This window comes from Mycteria americana, chromosome 6 (genome assembly GCF_035582795.1).
Source record: "Mycteria americana isolate JAX WOST 10 ecotype Jacksonville Zoo and Gardens chromosome 6, USCA_MyAme_1.0, whole genome shotgun sequence".
Lineage (NCBI taxonomy): Eukaryota > Metazoa > Chordata > Aves > Ciconiiformes > Ciconiidae > Mycteria > Mycteria americana.
The window spans coordinates 21520458-21547725 of record NC_134370.1 but is presented as its reverse complement, the minus strand read 5'-3'; the positions used below and the strand labels follow the sequence as shown (position 1 = coordinate 21547725).

The following is a 27268-nucleotide window of genomic DNA, read 5'->3' as shown; positions in this document are numbered from 1 at the left end:
TTTCAACTAACATACCAGTTTGTTGAAATAGAAAAGGGCACATTTTCTTTGGACAAGAGCATTACTCTAGAATGATTTCATAGTAAAAAAATTAAGCAAAAACATCTTTTCCAGAAAACAAACAAGCAAAAAACCAGTAGTTACTGAGGGTACTTGTCCACTATGCAGGTGACAGATTCAGGTTCCTGGTCTAAACCCAGTGGAACAGAAACTTGGGTCTCCTGCATCACAGGAGAGGATGTTAGCCAAAGAGGTACCAGGTAATCAATGGAAATTTTTTTGTTCGTGTTTCTATCTTCCCCCTCTTACTCTCCATGAAAAGATCAACTGAATCCATTCTGTAGCAGAATAGAAGAATCTTCTTAAAAGTCACCAGGTTTTCTACAAAGAGAAGCTATTCTCCAATCAGTTGGTAATAACCCTTGCCATACCTATCAAAAGTCAATGTTTTTCCACCTCCTAACTTCTGAACCTTATTACCACTCCCTTCCTTGACTCTGAAAACCTTACTATATCAGAGAATTATCTCTGCAGAGAAACTCGAGCATCACATCTCATAGTGCTGCAAATACCAGAGAATGAAACTAGGCAGACTTTTTGCCACGGGGCATTAAAAGCATCAGCTTCCTAAAAGGTGAGACCTCAGGAGCATTTAAGCCATCAATATTCCTTAAGAAGCACAGGGATTGATCTCAGAATGTCTTACACACTGCATTACACCACTCTGAAATGCACTGTAACCCCAGGCTAACACATGGTTGCTTTGTTACCCCTAGTAATCAGTCAGCTGCTGTTCCTGTTACCAGATTTGGACTCCTCTCCCAAGCAACATACAGTGATTATTTCCATTCAGAAGTACCAACTGCTGTGTGATGATTGCTCCAAATGGTTAAAGCTTTGCACCTGACCTCATACTACCCTGATGTTTTTATAAAAACATCCCCCTTCCCGGCCCTCCACTTGCTAATGTGCACTGGAGCATGAGAGCAACTTGAGTCCACAGCTTACCCTCCCATTCCCACTTTGAACTTCACTAGCTGTGAGGGAGGAAAGCATGAATGGGTTAAAAAGGGTCCAGAAATTTACACAGTCTCCCCAGAAAAGAGGATAGAGAACATCTCTGCCAAAGGAGTATTTCAGGAAGTCCTGCCACCAGATCTAACACTGGTTTCACTGCAGAACTGTTCTGCAGTCTCTCATGTCCCTAGTTAACCCTTCTCCCAGCTGCACTATACAGCTTAGAAATGAACTTGATGAAACATGAATAATACACAATGCCCATCATTAGCTCTTGTTACTCAGCAGAAAATCAATATGTGCTCTGTTACAGCACCGGACATGCTGTTACTCCTGTCCCTGTACTCTGAGGAAGCGGGTCCCACAGCCAAGCTTTACACAGCCTGCAGCAGAGGAAAGGTGGGAAGATCCCAGCAACAGTTCCAGCAATGAGGATGCTGAAAGCCTTAGCTATTGATCATGAAACAGGTTTTTTTGAGGTAACTGGTGCCACAGACTTTAGAAAGCTTTGGACATTTCCTTGCTGGGAGATCTCAGCCTCTCCTCTTTGCCAGGTAAGTTGGTATCAGGACACTATGGGAACATCTGAGGAATGCTGCACTCTGTTCTTAATTTTGTTAGTTAAAACGCTGCTGCTTACAAGCACAGTAAAACCAATACCTATATTTACAGCTGTGGAATGTACATGTATTCACAAAATTCCCAACTTCGTTAAGACAACTAAAAAAAAAAATCTCATTGTCCCTATAGAAACTATATAGTCCTAGTTTACAGTGGGAGAACTGAGGCACAATTAGGCAGAGATATGATCACGGCCATACATCCAACAGAGGAAGACAGGAAGTGATGGAAAATAGTGATTTGGGTCCTGCAAGATCATTTGTGCTCCCCTTCCTATCTGGCATCCGCTTAAGAGCTGTTCACTATGTGGGTGTTCTGCAGGCTGGCAACCATGCAGAACACAGTCATTTCAGAACACATGCAAAAAAGAAAAGGCATTTACGCCAAAACCAGCGCAGAACAAGCGTACTGTGAACAGAATGGGGAACTCTTCAGGCCACATTCTCCAGTGACGTCTGTGCCAAGTCACATTCTGTATTGACTAGCTATTTATAGCATTTTTCAATACTTGCTATCCATGTAGCAACTAAGCTTGCTACAAACATGAATGGATTTAGCTCCACTAGGTTGGGAAAAACATCTCAATTTTGCAGGCAGGACAGTGGTGCACCAAGACTGAATAATTTTTCCAGGGAACACAGAGAAGGGGAATGTCAAAACCACAAGCTGAACACAGATGTCCTGGGATTCACAACTGTGCTGTGAACAGTGTCACTTTTTTCCATCCTCCTGGATAGTCTCTTTCAAGTAGCCACATGGCACTGCTTTACTAACTCCACTGAAGCAACAGCCACCTGCAGTTCAGAACATTTCTTTTGCAGCCTACAGTAACATAACCTGACAGGTTGGGCAAGAAGTGCAGAATGACTGTTTTCCCACCTGGAACCCGTGGGCAAACTCAAATCTGCAGGAAACTCAACCAAGCCAGTCTGTGGCTCAGTTAATTATTTCAGATCACTTCCAGAACACATGGGATCATTCACAATCACAACAACCCAAGTGCTTTCACATCCAAGGTTCACAGTCATTCTAACAGCAGCATGGTGTACAGTCTTTGGAAAATGGTGCAGAAGATGAGTCACATTCAGACACTGAATGTCACTTCCTAGGAGATCTTCCATGCAAGCAACACTGAGCCCAGTGCCTGGCTGTTTGTGGGGCCCTGCCTATGAGGCATGGTACAGTATAAGAAAAAGGAGGCATTAACAGATAGTGTGCAGTGATAAGGAAGAGAAAACAAAAATAAATCTCTTCTCCCCAGGTAGCTTCCTGTGTGTGTGTCAAACAATGCTGTGACTGAGTTATTGCAAAACCCTGCCTGCTGGTGTAACTGAAAACCTTGCAGCACTGCTTGTTCTTCTTGCACTGCCTGATACTGTGTCAAGAGGGGTGTGCAACACAAGCATTTTAAGCCAGCCTGATTAGGGGATAAGAAGACCCCAAAGACATGGGTAAAAGCACACCTGCCTCCACAACAGTAACATTCAACTATAGGGACAAGTGTTCCCCATGTTGTCCATTCCGTTAAAAAAAAAAAAGCAGCCTAATGTAATTACTTTACCCTATCAACAGCACCATCACTGTGGGGAAACAGACAATACTAAGAAGCATGGACAGGTAATCCATGCAGGAGAAACTGGCCATGGAGTAAAGCATGACTGAGTCAGCGCACTCACATAATTTTTACCATAGTCACATGGGTCTCCCTCCTTGTTTCCAGCAACTCAGTCTTCAGGTATTGGGAAATAGCTGTGGAAGGACTAACCCGGTTCATCTTTCTCACTCCTCTGGTCCAACACTGCTAGTGGTGCAACAGCTTTCTTCTCTGTAGATCCTGCCACCCGAAACTACCTCCAAAATATACTACGTTCAAATCTATGCACAGGGACGATCCTCCCCTAACTACAAACAGAAATGAATGAAGTGAATACAACTGCTCCTATGCTGCCACAGGGAACTTAACTCTAAATATACCCTGGAGATACCAAGCCAGTCCACAGGAAGCATTCACATGGGAGCTAAAATGATTTCAAAAGTTCTACATTAAGAGTATGCTGACAGATCGTTAGATTTTCTAACTAACAATTTCAACCTCTCTTCCACGGCAGGTCATCTATTCTCTTAGACCTATTATCCAAAAGTGAACATTTTCAAACTTTTTTTCTCCCCCACCCACCCAAATTGGGGAGGGACTAGTACACATGAAAGAAATTACATCCAGATACTGCACGCCCCTTTTCCATAAGTTCTGTGCTATGCTCTGTGTCAGCTTCTCCCATAACAACCAGAAAACCACATCAGCCTGGGAGACCACACAGCACTCCAGGCAAGGAGCCCCCTCCAAACACAAAAAAATCAAGGAGCATGATGTGTCTCAACTACTATTTTCTTGAGGTACCACAGCAGAAGTTATATCCAAAACAAAGAACACCGAGCAGTCTGTCAAGTCCCATTTCCCAGTCTCTCTAGATAATGTGGCTAGTCTATCAAAATGCTTAGAGGTGAAGTGATCAGTACAGTTCAATTATCACTAATGGCAACCAATAGGAATGAGATGATGTTGTGCTGAAAGTACAAGGAAATGATGGCCTACCTGGGGCAATTTCAAAGAGATGTTTCCCTGGTTCATCAGGATTGGGTGGCAGCTCGTTCACCTGATTGCCTTGCAGTAGTATCAGACCCTGTAAGGGACACAAACACCAGTGAAAGGGGAAAGGCCACGAAGAGGGTAAGGAAAAGAAGATAAACATAACAGACATAGCAAATTTAAGCTCCATTCTTCCACTGAGCCCATCTCCTTTCCACCCTTCTGAGCAAGAAAAGTTTGAGCTGGTCATGCACATGCCTCACCTGTCTTTTCTCTCACAGTGGACACTTCTGGTCAAATGATCTTTCCTCTGGAATAACAATACTCTGAGCATACATGGGTGATTCTCCTTGGTTTCCATAACTAATTATCCCTTGCAAAAGTTTAATCTCACATTACATCTGCTATTCCTTCACTCTAATTTCTGGTTGCAGCCTGCAGCAACGAGGTGGCTGAAGTTCTATTTCTAAATCTTTATTTCTGCAACTGAAGGAAATGGCCTGTTTTCCAGAGACTCACAGAACACAGAAGTTCCCTGGGAGATAATGAGGAGAGCAGCTGATTCAGGTTTGCAAGACAAAGGGACTATTTTTTAATCCAAGAGACTATAGTTTACCTAGCAAGAAATCTGAGCCCCTTTACTTCCCAAGTTCAAATGCTGCCAGAATTCAGATTCATTTTCACCTTGAGCCCAAGCATAATTAACACAATGTATTCCAGTTCGGGATTTCTGCATAGCTGGTGGCATAGTATCTTCAAAGTGAAGAAAATCGTCTTAATCTATGGAAAAGCTGAAAAAGAGATCACAGGAAGCTCTCATCCAGTGGGTGGAACAAGAACGAACACACTATTTGGACCTCATTGTTTCTCCACATTTTTTTAGTTTAATCTTTGACATTTTAAAGGGTTTCCAGCTAACATTCTTTAGGACATACACACAATAAGACAGATAAGAGGCAGTAAGAACTGGGAGTCTCAAGAGTTAAGCCATGAAGAGTGTAATCAGCAGTTCCTACTCCTGCACTGAACTGCCCTGGAATGGAAGCTGGGTCCAAACCATCTTTTTTGCTGAGCAGAAGAAAGAAAGAAGTTGTTTCAGTCCATTGTTTTCATTCATATCTCTAGTAAACATGCACAGTTACATTTTCTCCAACCAATTTGGCAACAGCCAAATCCAAGACTCTTTGGAGCATCATAACATTAGTAACCAAAACAAATCCCAGTTATGGATCTGGAAGCTGACAAAGACCATATTACTGAGTAACACAATTAGTGTCTCATGAGACAGACAATCCAGGATTTCAACTGATAGAAGACAACCCATCATATGACCTTTGCAATCTTCTCCATAAAATAGAGAAGCCAGTTGTGTTGTTTTTCATTACATTTGTTATGGCATAACTTCCCTGGCTTTGCCCCTTGGTAATACATTTTTCTACAGATGCTTTGTTTGGAGAAACCACTGTAATAAACCAAGGAGACAGCTTGTATTAAATGTAAATGAATTAAGTTTTACTCTTTTCTCTGAACATAAAACATTCAAAAACTACTACAAATAAATTACCAGAACAGTAATGCTTGAGATGGAAAATACTTCAGCAAGGAAATAAGCTCTGAGTCATGGAGGTTTACAAGTTGGCATTCCAGTTCTGACAACCTATCCTATTAAAAAGACTTGCTGCTTTGAAAGGATCTGTTCGTTGCAGACTGAAAATGTCTCACAAGTACTCAAATTTGTTCTTCACAAAACAGAACTCAACCTGCCATGTCACTATAGGTTCAGCAACCTGCTTCCATGTTTTGCCCTCCCTCAGTGGCATCAGGCTATAGACCTTCATTTAGTTCCTCTCAACAAGCCAGATCAACATTCTAGAGCAGAGAATCCCTGTCATTCAGAATTCATGAAACTCTACTCCAGTTAATCACATATTGCAGGCTAGTGTATAGTTAAAAGGTAGAAATGCAAGACACCCTGAATTTGAGTATTCATAGTTTATAGAACAACAAATACTACTCTATATCCAACAGATCTGCATCACCACCCCAGTGTTGCTACATTTAAAAAAAATTTTTTAAAAAAATCAGAAAATAAAAAGTTCCAGAAGCAAAATTACCCTGACCATGTTGCATAGATGCTGAATGTTCAACAGTGTGGACTATTGTTGTTCCTTCTACAGAATATAAATGCAAAAATGATCATGAAAAAAAAAGAGAAACACTCAAGTCAGATTTTGTATTGAAGGCTTCAGTTTAGATACCCTTGGTTTTGCTTTGAGGAAATTGTGCATTTACACTTCTGTCTCAATTTTGTTTCCTTGCATTTAAAAATAAAAATTCTGTGCTCCGTGTAACAGCAAAAGATGGGGTTAGATGTTTTGTAGCACATTATAAAGTTCTTCATAACACATTTGACATACATTTGAGAAATCAAGATTTGAAGGGGGGGGGGGGGGGGGGGGGGGGTGAAGCCACCCTGAATGATGACAACAGGGACAGCTCAGAAGAGAGCCAGAGGAGTTCAGCAAAACTCTGCAAGGGGCCAAAGCCAGCACCTGCTGGCTCCATAAAGCATCCTAAAGGGGAAGAGTAAAGTGTTAAAGCAGACATATATTTTTGTGTGCGTTCTGTCCACATAAAAAAACCCCACACCTAACAGCTGCCCGACACTGGTAGATAGAGTGAACTGTGAGCACAGCACAGCACTGCTGAAACCAGTGAGAGACTATTAAATACTCCTCATTCTAGACTACTCAGCCCAGAAATTTATTATTTGCCAGGAGATACAATAAGAAGGAAAAAGATGGAAGATAGAAGTCAACTTCTATTTTTTAAAAAAAGGAAAAAGGGAATCAAAATAAATATTAAACAGAGGTACACGTGTTATCCAGCAGTACCTTCCCCTGTGCCCCATTCTGCAATAGGCTGTGCAGCCCAAAAGAACACCATGCAGCCCCACTGGGCAGACACATGCCTCCTTTCCTTTGCAGCCCCTGCAAAATGTGGATGTTGCAACTTGCACAGCTGCTGTACTCCAGGAGCAAGGAGGGAAAAGTGTTGGACCTGAATGACACTCTCCTTCCTCCCTTTCCTCTACTGAAGGAAACAAGGACCATTGCCCACCAGAATGCCAGAGCAGAGCTGCTGTGCTCACGTGATCAGCTGGGGAGCGGGTAAAGGGCTAAACTAGAAGAGGATAGGGCAGATGGGCAGAGAAGTACCTCTGCAGTGTAACCTCCACCATGAAGTCCCAGCTTCTAAGTATTCCAAGTAAGATCAGATCACCTGTGGAACAGGAATTTCTAAAAGGATCAAGTCTCCCCATCCACATAACTCTGACCCCTTGTCTAAAAGGGCAAAATGCTTTTGATATTAGCATCCTGGAAAATTAAAGCAATACCATCAATTACCACCATACCTAAACTGTCTTCTCCCAGAAAGCAAAGAACAAATTTCCCAAGCATATTAAAGCCCTGTGCACACAGCAACTCATGAGATTCATGCAAAGTAGAGGTAGTGTCATGGAATATTGTGTCAGCCAGGAACAAGGATCAAACAGTGATTAAGTGAACACAGCATGATTTTCAAAGACAGGACCCTGAACCTTGCTTTTACCCAAAACTTAGGATGTTTTAACAAGGAGCAGTCTCAAATTTTGGCTTGAGCAGGAAGACTGCTTTTCTCAGTCTGGTTTCTTCTATCAGGTAGTTCTCTGAAACAAAAATGGTTCAGTTGGATGTACCGAGAGGTCCATGCTCCCTCCCCATCTCTTCTTCATCCTGAATGCACAAGTTTTGAAGTAGTTTCATAGCATGCTCCTAGGAACACCATATTCAAGAGGTAAAATGAACAAAACTGTTAAATGTAAGCATCTGCTTGCCTTACCACAGAATGAAGTTCCCTGAAGAGAGGGGAGAAAAAGAAGTAGCTCCTATGTCAACCTGAGGCTGAAGCACATGGGTAAGGGCATGTGGATAGGTGGGAGGGTCACAATTCTGTTTTGTCTTTTAAAAAAGTTTCTTTATGAAGAATAGAACCTAAAGTTTTAATACTGCACACAGAAATTCAAACCCTTCCTGCTTTTAGTAGTATATGGAACATCCCTAGAGAAATGGTGAAACAGCAGCACAAGCAGAAGAAAAAATAAAATATCCAACTTGCACAATTGAAACCAGAAAGGATTTCAGAACAGCCTAAGACAAGAATGCCAAGAAGCCACAAGAAATGACCCCAAAAGTCAAAGTTGGCTTAAAAAAACCCAAAAAAAAACCAAACAAAAAACCTCTTAAGGTAGTTTTGTTGGTTTAGCTTAAATTTGGTGTATATGCATTCTCAGCTGTAAATTTACATTTTCAGGTCATTACCTTATTAACACAAGCTAGAAATGTACACATAGCAATAAAAACTAATACAATATCAGTTGATTCCAGCTGATCATACCTTCAGAGCTTCAGGTATCATTTGAAAGCTGGCAATAGTTGCTTTCTGTCAGAAGATGTAATCCTCCTAAATGTAAACAGCTGCTTTCCTTTGAGGACCAATTTACATTTTGTAGAAAGAAATGTTGTTAAAGAGACAGTAATTCTCTCTCTTCCTTTAAGGTACAGTCCTCTCAAGAAGTCCTCTAAGCAAAACTAGCCAGTCTCAAAATGGGTAGCACCTACAAGCCAGCACAAAATAAAAGTTAGGCCTTCCTTATCCAATAGTACAAAGCAAGGAAATCATCCCCACTTGAAACAGTTACCTAAACCTCACATTTATAATCAAGCAGAACTCAGGACTCTAAATCAAGCCCTGTGTTACTTGAGAAAAAGACACACTTTTGTGGAGGGTTCTTTCCCTCAGCCTGAATTAGTAAACTCAGCAAATACATATAGCCAGGTCACACATATTTTAGGCAAACCCCAATGATATGCCAGCTTTTTGCTGTTTGAAATACCAGCTTTTTGCCATTTTATAACATGGAAGGGTGAAGATATACAGCAGTATATACAGACCAGGAGATTCAGAGTGTATTTACAGTGAAGAGGAGTTCACAGAAAAGTGTTGTCAAACTGAAGAGTTTCAGAAAGCCCATCTTTCTGCAGGAAACTGAAGTCAGTGATGGAGTCAAAGGGTTAAACCAAAATCTCACACTGCAGTGCCTTCCAAAGGTTGTAATTTGCTTGCCTCAGGTCACCTTTCTCCTGCAACAAAACTAAGCAAATGGACTTTCTCCATGGTGCAATGTCACCTGCCCCCCTTCAGTGAGACACACCTTTGGTACATGTGGGTGATGTTTACTCTAGAAGAGATTACAGAGGCATAAATTGCTTGACCTAACACCCTAAACCAAAGCATTTCCCAGTCAAAATACACTTCCTTTTTGATCCTTTTCAGAACATAGTTGATGTCATATATTCTGTAGAAAGTTCTCATTGAAGTGACATATTTCTTATTCTCATTTTAACCAGCTCTGATGAAATGGAGAAGAGGAAGATCACTATGTAGCAGAGCTCATTTAAAAAACAAACAGAAAACCAACCAAAGATAAGGACAGTGGAAGAAATGCAGGACCTGCTGCAACCACAGTGGCAATGAGGACTGTACACAAGTATAGCTACTTTGTCCTTACCAGTGTACACCTCATTCAGCTGTGCAATGAAGTTGCAGCAAGTTGAGCTAGCAGCATAACAACTGGAAGAAGAGTAGGGAAATAAAAGAACTAGAAGAATGATTTTTCAGAAAGGAAAATTGAGGGATACTCACTCTACCTATGAAAAACAAGAAAAGCCTGCAACCTAGGCCCATCTCTGGAAAGTGTTTTTAGGTCATAGGTGTATATATAGCAAAGATCTGAAGATCAGCTTCTTGTACATTTCTCTCTGCACATTAGTGAATTGTGCTGAGCTTTTCTATCTTATATAACCAGACCTTTTTGGGGATGAAACGCTTCAGAGGGTAACAGAGTACCTAGCTCACAGCTGTCCAATCTGCCTGGCACACTATGGAGAACTCTAAATAAACAGAGCTGAAAAGATAGAAAAAAACCAATTTATCTTAGCAGGGAGGCTGTATCAATTCTGACAGTTGCTGTCACTGGTAGAAAGACATTACTGAATTTAAACAGACTGATGTGTCCTTGTCCAGCAGCCACTCAGACTGCATTAGCAATCTTGCTTGGGAAATAAATTAATGATGGATTAAATCAGTTTAAATTCCCCAGGGTCTAACTCGATACATGCCAAAGCATGCCCCAGAAATAAACTTCAGTTCACGACTAAGTTATTCTTCCCTCCCTCAGGCTTTGGGAGCCTGAGATGGGTGAACAGCTCAAGGGGCAGGCAATAGGTTAGAGACCTTCCAGTAAGCTGGAGGTTCAAATCCTATTTTTGATTATAGCATCACCTTGCACCCTTTCAGGGCCTTGGTGCTTTGAGGGCAAATCTTAAGAGGACAACTGTTCATATCTTAAAGGTATTACTGTAGTCCTCCCTAACGAGACCAATTGAGAAGTCCTGCCCTGTACCAGGCTCTGTGGAACCAGGGTTTGGTAAAGAAAAGCTGCGACACAGGAAACATGAGTGGAAAGCTTCCTTTTCTTGACTGAGTCCCTCAACAAGCACAGTTGGTGCCAGAACACTGATCATCCTAATTCTCATACCATTACCTTTAACACAGCACTTTAGTCACTGTTACAAGTGCTTACAAGATGGGGGGGGGGAATATTGAGGCTCAAATCTGCCCTCAGGTATGCATTTCTGAATCCCAGGCCAAGGATGATGAACTGACTATATGAACATCTTTATTTCAGCCGAACAAAATTTCTACAACAGCTTTATACCAATGAATTACCTCCAACCCTGAATTCCAAGGATCAAATAGCCCAAGCTAACCCATGACGAGACTTAGCCTTAGTCTCAGTGAAAGAGATGGAAGTCAAATTGCCTCGTATTTAAACCAGGCTAAGGATAGACCCCATGCTTCAATTGATAAATTGTCTCAGATCCTTATGTCTCAGGCCAGGAACAGAGAGCAAAATGACAAAGGAAGCCTTCCTAGGTGTTTGTGAAGAACTTTCCGAGAGCTACACAAGCATGAACTTGTAGAAGAGATCCCTTACCTCTGTTGTTCATCATCTAGACACTCAATAATAGTTGTATCAATAAAAGACAAAAAAGGTGACTCGCTGGCTCAGGCTGCCAGCAGACATTACTGCATCAGCTGCAAAGAAGTCTTGAGTAGAGCTTCAAGGGCTAAAAAACCAACCCTGTCACTCCAGCCACAGAAAATGATCCTTTCCAGAGACTCATTCTCAAACTGGCACTTTGGATCACAAGGTGGATCTACTGTGCCACGGGACATACCCAACTACAAGTTTGCTGCATTATGCCAATCTAACAACTAAGTTGTCTGCATCACAGTTTTTCTGTGTCTAAGATACTGGCAACATCCCTGTAACTGCAGCTGCTTCCACAAAAGGAAACTGAGTCTATAGAATTAGTTCAAGATCTTTGAAAAAGAGTTGTATAAGTAAAAAGATGCCTTTTTTTTTTTTTAAAGAGAACTTGGGTGTTTAAGTTATATTTGAGGCGCAGAGGAATGAAGATTATTGCATCCAAAGCCATCACTGGAGATGTACTCTGCATATGTCAGGCTGGAGAAATGTCAGAACAGCTACACTGGTGTCAGTGGTTGAGAAGAACAACCACTGAATATTTTAAAGACAGAAACTGACTGGAGGAGTAGTGAAGGCAGAAAATACAATTTTCTTTCACCCTCTCACTGCACAGGAACCTCAACACCAGCCTTTTTTCTGGAAGCATCATTTTAATTAGTGCCACTGAGCAATATGGGGCAGGCGGGGGGGAACAGCATCAACAACATGTAGTAGTTAACCATGGATGCACTGAGCTCATTTTCAAGAAAAAGCTAGTATTCACTTGCTATCATTTAAGGCCATGCACATCAGTTACTATGATCAGTTAACATCCTGATACTTGTGAAATTACTGCTATGCAATCACTTCTCCTCCCCAGGTGACAGGAAAAAGGTCTGTTCTTAGACCACTGGAAAAAAGTTTAAGGATCAGGCATGCCTGAGCTTCATTTATAGTATTCTCAGATATTGATAAAACAGCCACTTTCTGGAGCTGTGTAAGCTTCAGACTGTTTCATAGATTTTAAGGGCAGAAGAGATTAGTAGGATATCTAGCCTGGGCTACCACCAGTGCATTAGCACCCCTGCTCTTTTTGCTGTTTACATTCTTCCTAGGCTCAGAGCAATATTAACATTCTGCTTACTTTACACTTTTCTGAAAGAAAGGAAAAAGTGAATGCAAATTCAGAGAGGAAAAAAAATAACTTGCACCTTAATATTCATCTCTCCTGTGTTCTTGACACTCCCAGATTTCCACCCATCCAAAAAAAAAAAAAAAATCTTACTTCCTTCTCAAGTAAGATTCCACCTGAATTTATCCAACAGTCCATTTTTGTCACAGTGCATTTTTTGGAAAAGAATGGAAAGTTTCTCACTAACATTACTGGAACTAGATTTGTTTGGGGGAACATTTTGTGAATAGCAGCCTTTAAAAACTTCTAGTCAGTACTGGGAAATGAACAGAAGACTTCCAAAGCTGAATACATGTTAGAAACCCCTAAACCAAGGCTATAAGAGATTTCTGTATTTTTTTTCAGTCAAGCTATACGTACAAATCACACTGGACCAGAGCGTTATAGGAGCACCTACAGGTATGAGTAACAGCAACAGTCCAGCCTGCATATTGCTGATGGAGTAGATGGAACAATGAAGTCTGGTTATTTCAAAGATTTTCCAGGTGTTGACTGTCTGCTTCTGCAAGGAAAAAACCAAACTAAAACACAACCCTCTTCATTAGCAGCTAATAATCTCCACAATGACTTGAAGGAGGATGAAATCCCAGTCGTTTCAGCTTTGCTCCTTCACCTTGCAAAGTGCACCCTAGATTGAAAGAGAAAACAGACAGCCACTAGGTGGATTTTATTGACAAGAAATGCTCAGAAAACTTGTGGATAGTCTGAGACGACAGAGATGCGCAGGCTTATGCAGACCCCTTGAAGAGGAGGAAGAAATGTCAAAGTGTCCCACTATTACTAGGTATTACCTAACAGCTAGTTAATTCCCATTACCAACCTCAATGAATATTCTCCAGGTATCCAGTGTAATGAATAAAAATACTCACCAAGTTTGTGTGTTATCACCCCCCTTCATATTACACATGCAGCTGCTCTGCTACTCTCGCTTCCCCTTTTGGCTGTCCCATTAAAGTCTGTTATGTGGAGATCACATTGTTGCTATCTCTGTTCACTGACTAGAATAGAGTCGGCTCTAATCCTCTAGTAGGCTCTCTACGTAGTGCTGCAGAACAGTGTCAGTGCCCAGTTCCTGTCCCCTACCTAGTGAAAAGGTAAGACTGTGGAAGGACACAATGTCGGAGTGTACTTTGTAAAGCTCATACCGAGTGGTTTATCTAGAATGGGTGCAAGTTTTAAAATGAAGGAAAACAAGAAGTCAACAGAACAGGATAAACTTTCAGCACACTTCCCCCTCAATCCTGTTGTTCTACAATTTGACTTTGAGGTTCACTGAAATTAGAAGACATGCTGAAGGCATTCCAAAGATATCAGGAAAATACCGGAAAGGCAACATGACAAAATTGCAGATGTGTCACAAATTATTCCAAAATGGTCCAGAAAAGTATTATATACAACATCATCTTTAGAGTCAGTGGCCAGAACACATTCTAGAAAATTCTGCTGTTTTCTAGAGTGCAAAATTCAAGCCCACCGCAGATGCACTAAAGCCTTTCATCGTACCAAGTCAATACTGAGAGAAAGGTTAATGAATTAGCTGCAGAGTGGCTTCTGTTCCCCTGGAAATTGCAGAGGGATGCATGTTACCTCCTACCCTGGGAATAGAAACAAACCCAAAGCTACTTTGAAAACCCACACATATATTGACAGAGTTAGTAAAAGCATCAAAAGCTTTTTGCAGGTCAGTCCTCCCTTCCACCCCTTTCCTCATGGGGTGAGGAGTACCCAAGAAAATACTCAAGAAAAGCAATGGCTGCAAGTTCACTCTCTAGCCTTTGGCACAGAAGTTAGTCTGCTGGAGTGGACTGTGCAACTGCAACTATGTCATATGGCACACAAACACACACACCTTCAACAGTACTCGGATCCATTAAGACCACAGAATAACTCCTCTTCCCTCCAGTAAGCCTATGCCATTCTGCTGTCATTACATTACAGCTCCATCTTTTCAGCATTATTTTCAAGGGAAAAATATCTACAATTCCCTCTTAGGACCTGGAAGCACATGTTTTCATAAAAATAGGCAATGCAACATCCATAAAAAAAAAAAAAGACATTGTTTAAGGTTTCTCTTTTGAAACATTATGACATAAATCTCACTTAACTTTGTCAGAAGAACAATAAGAATATGACCCTCTTCCAGAGCACATATAAATAATCAAGTAGGCAGAAGATCAATGGGAATTTCAGTGAAGCTATTGATTTAGTTTTTGCACACAAGCTTGCAGGCCATACTTAATATTTAAAACAGAAAGATTTAAAAGAAGTATGAGGATCTTTAGAGCTGAAGGAAATTAGGGATTAATATCAATTGATGAAAATACCTACATGACCTGCAACAAAGATCTCCCAGGGTTACAGCTGTCTTCCTAAGCCATGTGGGCATGCCTGTACCATTGCCCCTTCTTTTTGGAGAATCCCAAGCAATAGCTATCTACAAGTTCCAAAAGTACATATGACCTGTGGGATGCACACAGTCCTAGCTGAAGTCAGATGTGAATCCTAGTTTGCTACTGTTACAAGAATAGTCAGGACATGGTCCTGTATCATCCTATACAAAATGGCTTCCCCCAGTGATAAACGTACAGCAGCCCTGTCCCCCAAAAGGGATAAGGTTAAAGAAACCCTTTCCAACATGACTACCCGAGGCAGCTCCTTCCTCATCACATTCGCTGATACAGTCCAGAAGTGCCCAGCTCTCCCCACGCATTGTACAGGAAGATAAGGTCCTTGTCTTTAAAGTGCAAAATCCAGCTGTTGCTTGCAGAGTCCTGAGCAACAACATGTTACATCATCAAGTTCAAGTCCCTCTAGCCTTTACACAGCAGGCTATCAATAATGACGGATCAAATCCCTGATTAGGTAAGTGCAAGACATAAGACGCAGCCAACATCCTCATGCATCTACCATGCATGTGTCAGGCTCACAGGGGAAAATTCATTTCCGTTCTCACTCTACAATGAAATTTATGTGTAACAGTTAAGCACACAGCTGTATCAAGCAGTTTAATAACAGGCTATAATGAGTGTGTGGATGGTGATGATATTACACAGGCTGTCTGTCACTCTGTAATGCCTATATTGACTCATCGGGAGGCAGCAGTACAGGGACATTGTCTGGCTTATTCAATTATGTTCCCTCTGTTCAATAACTCTGGTTAGAGGCCTGACAGTCAAAACAATGACTACAGGAAATATGCTGCATAATATACTACAGCAACTAGGAAAGTCCTTAGCTCAAATGCTGCAAGAATATTTTACAGGCATATTGAAGAACTTGAATAAGAAATTCTTCATCTCAGCTGTAAGCTTTATACCATCCTGTAGCACAACACACCCCTCCACTAAGTGCTGTAAATAAGGAAGGGTCAGAGAAGCAGGAAGTCATCTTCAATTTAGTGCTGAGTCCAGACTGCCAATTGCAATGTCCTCAGCTCTGCATTCACCCTAGGTGCAAGAGCACTGTCCTCGCATTATAACTTGTTTTGTTTTAGAGAGTGACATTTAATTGTAAGAAATTGGTGCTAGACCAGCAACGCACACACAAAAGACACGTGAAGCAGCAAGAAGTTAGTAAAAAATTCCATTAATTAATACTTGGGTTAAGAGAGACATACTTGTGCAATGTTCACTTTATTAAAAACTGTTTAAAATATTCATTACCAAAAAGTTGCAAGTTAAACCTGGGAATGTTGCATGGTGACTGTCTATTACCCTTTATCATCAGCAAACTGCCCTACAGCTACTCAGCACATAGTTAATTAGAATCTCCTAAGTCTTTTGCAAGAATAAACGTGATTTGGAAAGCTTTCTTGCACACATTTGTTGTCCCATAGACAAACTGATACAGCTGATCTAAACTCACCATTTTAAGTAGCCCTACTGTGGTTCAATTTATTCAATTAGCATTTAGTTGTGGTTATTAAATTATCTAACCACTAGTTGACCTCTTCTCTCTTTGCTAGCTCCTAAACATTCTGATCCTGTCCCTTTCCTCTGTCCGTCTTCTTTCCACGGTCTACTTTGGGATGGCTCTATGGCACCATCCAATACATATTGCACAGCAGGACTTAACCAGTGGTTTCCACCAGGAAAAGTGTTGTTCTCTTTCATTCACGCCCCATGAAGTCTAAAAGTTTTCATAAAGGCAAACTTCAGACAGTTTAATTTTTTTTCCCCATTGTAGAAGATCACATTGTTCCCCAGTCCGTTAAATTAGTTTTTGCTGTCACACACACACACACACTCGTCCTTCCAGACGCAGAGAGCACAAAGTCTTGCTGTGCTGATTTTGGCTGGGATAGAGTTAATTTTCTTTGTAGTAGCTAGTCCAAGGCTATGTTTTGGATTTGTGCTGAAAACAGTGTTGATAACACAGGGATGTTTTAGTTACTGCTGAGCAGTGCTTACACAGTCAAAGCCTTTTCTGCTTCTCACACCACCCCACCAGCAAGTAGGCTGGGGGTGCACAAGAAGCTGGGAGGGGACACAGCTGGGACAGCTAACCCCAACTGACCAAAGGGATATTCCATACCATGTGATGTAAATTCTTCCTCCTCAAAATTTGCATAGAAAAGCAGTAACTCCCAGGTGTATATAAAACACTAAAATACACATTACAGCCCATTCTTAAGTCCTGCATGCTGACATGTAACAAAACCTACATACTCTACCCACACAAGCTAGCCCTAAGCAGCTCGCTTGCCTCTCTGCTTAACAATGGATTATGTGGGAGATGAGTCCCAGCTGACTAAGCAAGGTTTTTCACTCCTGCCTCAGCAATCTGGAATTCCATAGCTCTTCCTGTCAAACTCCAGTCTCATAGACAACCATACTAAGATTTGGAGGTCAGCGTGTCCTAGTGGGTAAATTAGTGGGTAAAACCTTCTAACCTTCTCCCACGCTCTACTACTTGCCTGGGTAGTAGCTAAGTCCCCCTGCAATGTCTCTTGCCTTTGAACCTCCTTAAGTGCATATGTTTTTGGCTAGGATAGAGAGCAACTGAAACAACTTGTCAATCAAAGCAGTGACTGTGACCCATATGGAAGTCACAACCAATACGCCCTACAGTTCTCTAGACATACCTGAGGTTTAGTTTCCTCTTCATCCTTATAATAGAAGAGCTGGTCCCCACGCAGCACAAACCACCGCTGCTGCCAGTTCTTCATAATGCTCCTTTGTTTCTTCAGCCAGCCACACTTCAGCACACGTTCTTGAGGGTTTGGAGAAGAAGGTTTGGAGGGAGGCCCAATCTGTTCACCCATCACCAAACTCTTTGACCGGGCTGAAAAAGCAATTACAGAGCAAATGAAACAAAGAAATAAGGATAAGAACACACAGAGAGGCTAAATAACCTGTTCCATACTTTCTTCTCAGACATGGACAGACCACTACATGCATGCTCCCTCTTTGAGTAGGTACTTGTTTTTCAGGGTGTACATTCAAGTTCATGATAATCAAATACAAGATAAACATTAACCTTTTGGTACTGCTCACTCTAGCAACCTTCTAGGTGACATGATACCTCCACCAAGGCTCCACTGCTCATACTACCTTTCTGTGTGGCAAGTCATTACTGCCTTCCAGTTCTGCCTGGGAATAATAATATTGCTTTCTCCTAAAGGGATATTTACCCAGTGAGGACATGCAAGTGTGGTGATGGGGGACAGAAAAGAAGGAAGGAGAGAGTATAAGAAAATATTCTCAGTCCACACACTACCACTACTGGGGTGATTAGCCAGTGAAACCAGCTGCCACAGAGAAAAAAAAAAGATTCAAAACTGATAAAAATTCAAAAGGGGAATAGGCACATATAGATAACAGCTACCCAGAATAATTAAAGTCACCTCACTCTCCAGGGCTTTCTGACACTGAAGCAGAAAAACACAATGGAAATTAAAAAAAAAAAAAAAAAAGAGAGAAAAACATGTCAATATCAGGAAAGGCTTCAGAAGAAGAAAAGAAGTCTATTGCTCTTTCCTTCCTCTTCTCCTCCCACATGCCTGCAGTAAGAGTACTGAAGCTTGGGACATTTAAAGCTAGTCTGGAGTAGCAGGTAATGATTATATATTGCAGGCAGCAAGCCAGTCCTCTAGAATAGATAGGTTAGATGACCTCACAGGTCTTTTCCACCTCTACTTCCTTTGGATTTATGAAGCATCTTATAATAACAGTTATTTAATATCTCATGCCATTTTCCCTCCTTAGTGGCAACGTGATCCTGTTCCTTCCCATTTTCTACATTCAGCTAACTTAAAGCACAATTTATAATTGCCCACTTGAAACAGGGCTACAGTTTACAGGCCAGTACCAGTAAATCTATGTCATCAATGTCTTACATAAACACTGTAAACTGCTGCAGCTAAAAAAACAGGCAAGCTTCTTATTCAGGCATCCCTGACGCACTACAGCTAATTTGGCCTGTGACAATAAAGGGCAACCCTCTGCCCCTCAACGTACTGTCTAGTTTTGCCTCTTTTGGGTTCAGACAATTAAAACATGTGGCTCTGATGTTACCACCTGACTCTGGTTTCTGCCCCTAGTGCCTCACCACACAGTGATGGAACTGACAACATAGGCCAAAGAAAGAAAAATAAAGTGGAGGTGATGGTTGGGGAATAAAAATTAATAATAATAATTAAAAGAAAAAAAAATCACAATAGCAATATTAAACTTGATCCTATTTCTTCTCTTCCATGAAGCAAACTGCAATAGAAGGAGAGGCAGATAAGTGACTGAGGTCAGATCTTTGGAGAGCCTCCTCAGTGTAATCCAGTGAGGGAAATCACATTGGTGTCTGTGATACAATCTACTTTGACCTTCCCCATGACCTGGCAGTCAGGCCATCATGTTCTGCTTCTTAAAGAAATACAAAACCAGCACTTTCACACACTAAACACTTCTGTCAGCAGAGGGCAGATCTGAATGGTACCACATCATCCATTACCAAAAACTCTCAGTGACAGCAATCTCCACTTGTATTGTATCATATACTTTCCTCCCCTACCTCGGCTTAAAAATCTGCTCACCTCTCCTCTAACCATCCAGTAGGCACTCAGTCTGTCCTCTGACAACTTCCCAGTTTTACAGGCAGAAGATGATATCATTTTTTTAGTCTTAAATTTCAGACCCAGTGAAAGCCCCGTCTGATAGGCAGAAGGGATTTTTTTTTTTTTTTTTTCATTTCTCTGAACTGCTAAGGTAAGTTCTGCTACTCTCAACAGAACTGTGAATAACTGATTTTGTCATGTGCCTCAATCAACAAAAATTAGGTTTCAACCTATAACTATTTCCTGCTGCAAGACATTAAGTTTTTATTGTGTTTTTAGTTTCACTTTAAAATGGAATTTAAAAGTTAAAATGTTGTAAGAAGTGCTGATGCAGTATCATAGCTTTTTCAGAATTCCACTTCCCTTATTTTTGGTTAAAATACCTTGCAGAATTTAACCTGAGCTCATACACAGCATTAGTCCTACATTAGTGAAGCTTATCAGCAAACTTCAGATTTGCTTGAGTAACCCAGCACTCCTCAATCCTGATTTTTTTTTTTTTTTTTTTTTTACATAGCCAAAACAACTTAAAAAAATCTTAATACAGAATTCACTTAAAATCAGGCTTTGCTGTATCCAGGCATATTCTCTAAGTTTACTCACTGTAGTCTGAGTTCTAACAGACAAGCATTTTCATTCCAGCAAAATACACAAATAACTGCTTTTCACCATAAAGATAAGATCCTTATGCCTTAATATATGCCTTTCTGCCAACACAGTGCCCTCTAGCAGATGATTACAAAAGATACCAGGACAAATTTGCCTCCTGCTCCCTCCCCCTTCCCCCCATCAGGGCCCAGAAATGGAGAATCCTATTTCATATGCACGTAGTAAGAAAACATACTTTTCACATTTAAATCTCTATTGCAGAGGCCCACAAGGATTTAGTTGAAGGAACTGCCTCTGCCTCGTCCCAGGCCACATTTTACAAGGACCAAACTGTAACCTGATTTAGACTGTCCCAGATTCCTTTCCACATTCTGTTACAACATACATTATTACAAGCACAAATATCCCAAGAATTTGCTTTTCCAAATGGACTATGTTTCTTAGGCAACACCTTGGCTATAACCTAACCAATTAGTCTAATAATACCAAACCCCATGCTTCAGTAAGCACCTCAGTCATCTCCGCAGTGAAGTACCTCAACACTCTCCAGATTAAGTGTGCAACTCCCAGCAGTTTCCAGTTTTCCTGACTTGCATATAGTTATACATGCCCTCTCTTACTTCACCCCTCCCCCTAAGAAGAAATTAGATTTATTTAACTGGAAACCAGTTACCTTTAGTGTCTATATTGATACAGACCTCACAGAAAACAAACATCTAGCTTTGGAATACCCGAAGTATGTTATCTCATATTTCCCCTCACACACCCTTTGGTGTTATTTGTACAGCCCTACCTAGTAATAATTTATTACAGTGAAGAGTTAAGGCTTTTGTGATAGGTCACTGGAGGATGTATAACTTCATATTTTTAATTTAAGCAGCACCATGTCTTAGTCTATTGCTACAGTTGTTAATTCTTCATGCTGTCTTAGCTTTCCATTTCCTTAGAGTTTCTAGTCATGACTGTAATAGTTAATTTCATTAGGGAAATACTTCGCAACCTCATCTGTAAGTCAACAACATGGATCAGATAGAAATTTTTAGAAGGAGGAATTATTTATGGGTATTAACAGCACAGACGTTTATATTGCATGCTTCACAGAATACAATAATTGCATAGAGGTCAGAAGAAAACTTTCACGGATGAGCACAGCCTGCCTTTAAAGCAGCAGATATCTCATAGTACTGGGATCAAAATATCTGCTGTGATAATCTGATCCAGTACATCAACCCCCCCATTCTTAATGGTAGATATATATTCTTAGTGCTCATCTATTTAACAGAATTATGGAATCAGCAGAGCATAAAGAAGAAAACAAATCAATAAATCAGACTCACAACAACTCAGCAAATACTTTACATGCTCTAGAGTTCTGATCCAGTAATGCCTTTTCAATAACACCACATAGTTTGGTTTTGCTCTTCACATTTTCATTAATTGATTATTGATTCAGCCATACACATAAGTCCTAAACAGAAATCAACACAGAAAGGATTCAAGCTCTCCTTGGAAAAAGGTTTAGCATTCATTTGCACAGCACAGCAGTACTGAAATGCCAACTACAGGACATACCCACTCAGACAGCAGGGAAACAAGGCAATTACAGCACAGCAAGATTACAACAGACCAGGCAGACCCATATCCTTGCTGCCCCATAGATGGCACTAACGATGAGCCAAGACTGGTTTTGGGGGATGACAAATCATTACAAGGCAAGCATCAGAATCCCAGACCTTGAAAATTCTCCTGTGACTGCAGGTGACACCGGCCTATGGAAGTTCTCATATCTAGATGAAGGGGGGAGGAGGAATATGAGCAAAGGCAGCAGGGTGACAATCAGCACCAGTTGTGTAAATACCTAGGCTGCACTAAGTTTCTCACCCAAAACCCCACACTTGGTTGCTGTGTCTTTAATAGTAATCTCAAAGATTATCCTAAAGACTGGATGGACCAAGTCAGATGGAACCACGCTGCCATTCCTTACAGAGATAGAAATCCCTATCCCCATCCCAACGCAGCCCTGCCTAAAGCTACTCTTTCTCCATTTCTCCTTGCCCCACTTACAGAGCACCATACACTTCTACAAGAGTTCCTCTGCAACTCAGACCTGCCTCCAAGCAGTATACACATTCCTGTTTCCTCATCACATCTATTTTCTATCTTAAGCATGCACATAAGGAGACAACTTCTTCCCTTCCCTATCCATACCATCCCCCTTCCTGAGCTCAATCCTGCCTGACAACATTATACAACCTCTTCTGCTCCCCTTCTCTCGCTCACAGCTCTGAACACCACTACAGATTTGGGCAATCAATAAGAACCTACTTAAATCAGAGATGTGGAAATCAATCAAGTCAATGTAATTCAATATCAATTAAAGTTGTAATCTTTTGAAATTTCAAAGGCAGTTAGCTTAAATCAATACAGTCATTATAATTGATTCTGGCAGACAAACTGTCCTACAGTGAAGGCACTTTGCTGCAGTGTTTCTTCAGTCTAATGACATAGTGACACTACGTATTATTTCTGATACAGTCTTTGTTTAAAGTACTAGCCACAAAGGGAAGTGGTTTCACATACTATAAACAATATTCTCAGTTGTTTTATTTCATTCAAACTTTGCCTCAAAAATGGGTGCAGTGAAAACACAAGAGCCATATGCCTTAGAAAGAGATACTGCATTTCCTTTCACCAAATTGTAGGAAATAAAACACTTGGTTTAGATTTGCTTACTGTGTCCATTACACATCTGTATTTGTGTTTGGATTTGATTGCTAAGTTATCACAGCCAGTGAGCCCAAATGAAACCAAGACACTTTCTCAACACAATCTGAGAATTTATCATCTTGAAACACAATAAGCAAGGAAATTAAAGGCAGAATGTTTGAAGTGATTGGTGATGAGATGTGTTTAGGCAAGTAGAAGGATATCAGTTACAAGACAGTTACAAGAAACCAGCAATGGCTTTTGGTTCCCTCAAGCCACATCGAGTAGCGATCTGTGAAGAAACAAAATGGTGCTACACAGCCACATGCCTGCTCACATTTTGTGACCTGGAGGACACTTACCACATTCAGAAACACTACCATAAGAGCAGGTTGTGCTCCATTACTTCTATTCAATAAAGCTACACCTGTCTATTCAGAACATTTTATAGACCAAAGCAATGCTCTATGTTCTACTTCCTTTCCTTGATTTGTTTTTCTTTTAGCCAAAATAAAAATATGAAACTATATTTTGCTCTGGAAAATAGTTTTTCATGGCTACCCATCAGATATTGCTGAAGAAAATGAAAGGAAAAATAAATGGGTCTGGAAACTCATAATTTATTCCAAGAGAAACCATACATGCATTACACTGGAAGCAGTTCTGTAACCTTACTGTCCAACTGAAGGAAAAGTAGGGAGACAATTAGCTTCACATATGTTTGTCTAGTAACCTGTATTTTCTGTAATGGTTGTGATATCAGACTGCACATACCAAAGCAGGTAGGCTTGCCAAGAAAAGATTCTGACAGTCTGAAGGAAGGATCTGTTGGTACAAATATTTACTTGATATTGTTAAATTCCTGCAAGAACAACTGCCTTCCCAAAGGCCACTTCATAAATCTGAAATCCAACATGAACTAGTATAATTTCACTCTCAGACTAGGGATGACAGCTGTCAGAAACCAGCTATATATACAGGGTAGAATACCTTTTGGTCCTTACCTGAAGGGCAGAAATTTTGGTCATGGATATTTACCTATAGGTAAGACACATTCTGTTTAAAAACAGAAACCAAACCCAACCAACCGAAAAAAACCCACACCAACCACACAGCCTTTTGAGCAGAAAGAGCAAAGAGATGGATGAAGAAAGATCTGAATAGCAAGGGAATGACTAAAACACACATTTCAGCTACAGAGCACAGCTATGGCCAAAGAATTTGAGGCAGCCTGAAGGACTCCGACAAGAAATAAGCTATACATTGTAGTAGAAGACGCACCAAGGTCCCCAAAAAGAAGTCTGGATGGACTGGGAAACTAGACTTGTTCATGAAGGAGCACCCTGTCTCCAGAACACAGGTTCATCCCCTCTCAGAATTCCTAAGACCAAAAGCTGAGGACTGTGCTTTCAAGATGTTTGCTCTTATATAAAGGCTGTTAACTCTTATCTTTTTTGCACTGCCAGATCAGTCAGTGCTGTTACACTGGCAAAGGGAAAGAGAAGGGAACTGCATGTGCACCAAGGAGTTCTTAAGAATAAAACTAGACTGCATAAATTCTCCATACCAGCATGTTTTAAGGGTGGGCATGCTGACAGTACCTGGCAGAACAGAGGCAAGATTTCCTGCTAGCTAGCAAGTTAGCACATCTGCACAACACTGTTGTACTACACATACTGCATCTGGTACTGAAAGCTGCGTAGCCCTGCCATGCTATAAGCTCAGGCACAGTAATGCACATTTAAAGTTGCCTTAGCCTTTCTAGAGTCATCAGAGCTGGCTCAGATCTTTGCATCAATTTTCAATAAGCATGCAGCATCTCCTTCACAGAACATGTAGAAAAACTATGCCTGTTAAGCACGTACAGTACAGCATTGACAGAACATGGTCAGAACCAAGAGGCAAGACACACTTAGTTTGAGGGCATTTGCCTCCTGACTGGCATGAAGAAATTAATCTTGGTCTTCTCTGTAGTGTTCAAGATAATAGCCGTGATCCTTCACCACCTTACAAATGGTCAGCTCTGTATAAGGCATGTTCTAAATCAGGGAAATAATTTTATACTCCAGTGACATGTGCAATGTGACCATAAAAAATCACTTTACTGATCAGACTTACTTTGCAGAAGTATGCAGGTAGCACATCTAGACAAGGCAGTGGGGGGATCAGGCTGAAGGAAGACAAGAATTGGCTTCAATCTTAGTTATCTTTTAGAATGACACAAAGGTTCAAGGCTTCCACGAAATATGCTAACAGATGACCTGGTAATGTCTTGTCTTTATTGCATCAAAGAACACACATATAGTAGCACATACTGATATACATTAATGCAGGGCCTTTCCACAAGTCAAGGAAAACTCATGCCTATTTGATAATTAATGCAAACCACCCCACAGAATGAAAAAAAAAACCCAACATAGTCAGTGGGATAATTTAGCCCTTTACTCCTGAAAAACAATTTATATTCATCTTCAAACTATTGTTACAAATTCATGGCATCTTGGACTCCAGAACAGGTAAGGATTTTGGCAATCCATTGCTGCTATCATATAGCTAAAAGGGGCATTGGTTTGTTGATTGACATTTCACTCCAGACTTCTGGAGACCTTTGACCTATTGTACAAAGAAGTCCCAGACTTATTTTGCTGTTAACTAGCAGCAAGAAGGCCAGCACATCTCAACTCCACAGAATAGTAATTTAAAGAGTTTAACCTTGTATTTTCAAAAGGATTTGAATTACTGCTCCAGGTTGTGGGAATATGTGTGGGTTTTAGCACCTGTCAATGAATAAACCTTAAATTCCACAGGTAACCTGCACCAGCTGTTCACAAGAGTGCCCTATAAATACGCAAAGCCATGCCAGTCTTATCAAACCACTAGCATTAGATCATGGATAAGTGCCAAGGTGGAAGGGTGATGGCTTGATTCTTTCTGCTACAACAGACTGACCTACTGATTTACCATCTAGTAAAGTGAAATACTTTATTCTAAGAAACACAGTGAATTTTGGGAAACCACTGAGAACTGTCAGCATTCAGATGAGGTAGCCTGCAACTTCTGTGCAGAACTGGGAAATTTGGCTAGGTCTGTATTACAAAGTAGTACAGCATACTGGGTGTACAGTGGAACAAGTAGGGAGGAACAGCTGGTACCACAGACCCACCATCTACACAACACTTATTTCAGGGATTTATTTGGATTGACCATGGAAGCATACTGCTCACAGAACACATTTTCATTCGGAAGTAATCCAAGACTATGCTAAAACACCAACCAAAGCACAGACAGTAGAAAAGATCAGGCTATCTGCTTCAAAAGCATGCCGTTAATCCAAACCAAAATGGATGCTTATGTAGACAACCCTAACTACTCCAAATGAAGACAATGGACAGGATCCACCTACTGACCCAGTAGCTTAGGCTAAGGACAGAGGCACACACTTGGTAGAACTGACAGTAGATAGTGATGCTTTTAGATGTTATAGTAATAGGGACTAATAATCATAATTACTTTCTTCATTGAAGAGTTTACGTCTTAGCTGTTGAACCCAGCCATTCCCATCTCTAGTTTTACTGCTCCCAGTGTATCTGAAGTAGCAGCATGGCTGCACCTGCACAGTGTGAATAAAAATGCATGCAGAAGAAGTAAGAGAAACTATTGCAAAAAAAGTCTGTGATAGGACAAGGAATAAAGACATCATTCATTTAGCACCCTAACTATTGGCTCTTTATTTCTCACTAGAAGATGTCAGACTGAGGGGTGCAATGTTTATGCCTTCCTTTCAGGATCAGCCACTTTGCTATAGCAAAAAACTCAAACTCATGCAGCAGTACGAGTTAGCTTCTCTATGAAAAGGTGCACAAAATACATTAGAGCACAACCATTCAAATTTGCCTTCATCATGCTCCCAACTTTTTCTTCACTAACAGTAGCCTCCTCTCCCTCCTAGAAATAGGAGGAAGTAGATTTGCATAGCTTGCTGCAGGTCATATTTTAAGCACGCCACTTAGCATAGCTTTCTCCAAGTCAATGAATATAAACACAAAAGGCAAGGAACAATGAGGTAATACTCTGTACTCTTGAGGCAAGTTTAGAGAGCTACAAGCTCCATGAATTGAACACTAATCACTCAAGTAATACTCACACGCTTCATTTATTTGTAAAGTACTGAAAGGGACACACAGAAGCAGGAGGGCTAGTCCATTATAGATTTATGCTAATCTACACCAATAGACAGCAGGTTCAGGTCAGCCTCATTACCGAGAGATGAATTTTTTTTTTTTTTTTTTTGCAGGGCCAGGGGGGGAGAGTCAAGGATATTCTTACCTCTTCTTCTTGCTGATCATGAGTAAA

The 27268-nt window shown here is 40.8% G+C and overlaps 1 protein-coding gene across 1 annotated transcript in view; it reads right to left on the bottom strand.

The window, feature by feature from the left end:
- Nucleotides 1–18099, bottom strand: part of ARHGAP22 (Rho GTPase activating protein 22) — a 141913-nt gene extending 123814 nt beyond the window's left edge. Inside the window, exons 1-3 of the mRNA XM_075506593.1 lie at nt 18076–18099; nt 17636–17896; nt 4232–4319 (exon numbers count right to left, since the gene is read on the bottom strand). Of these exons, the coding sequence (XP_075362708.1) occupies nt 4232–4319; nt 17636–17896; nt 18076–18099 (373 nt within the window). The remainder of the gene's footprint in view (nt 1–4231; nt 4320–17635; nt 17897–18075) is intronic.
- Nucleotides 18100–27268: the final 9169 nt, after the last annotated feature.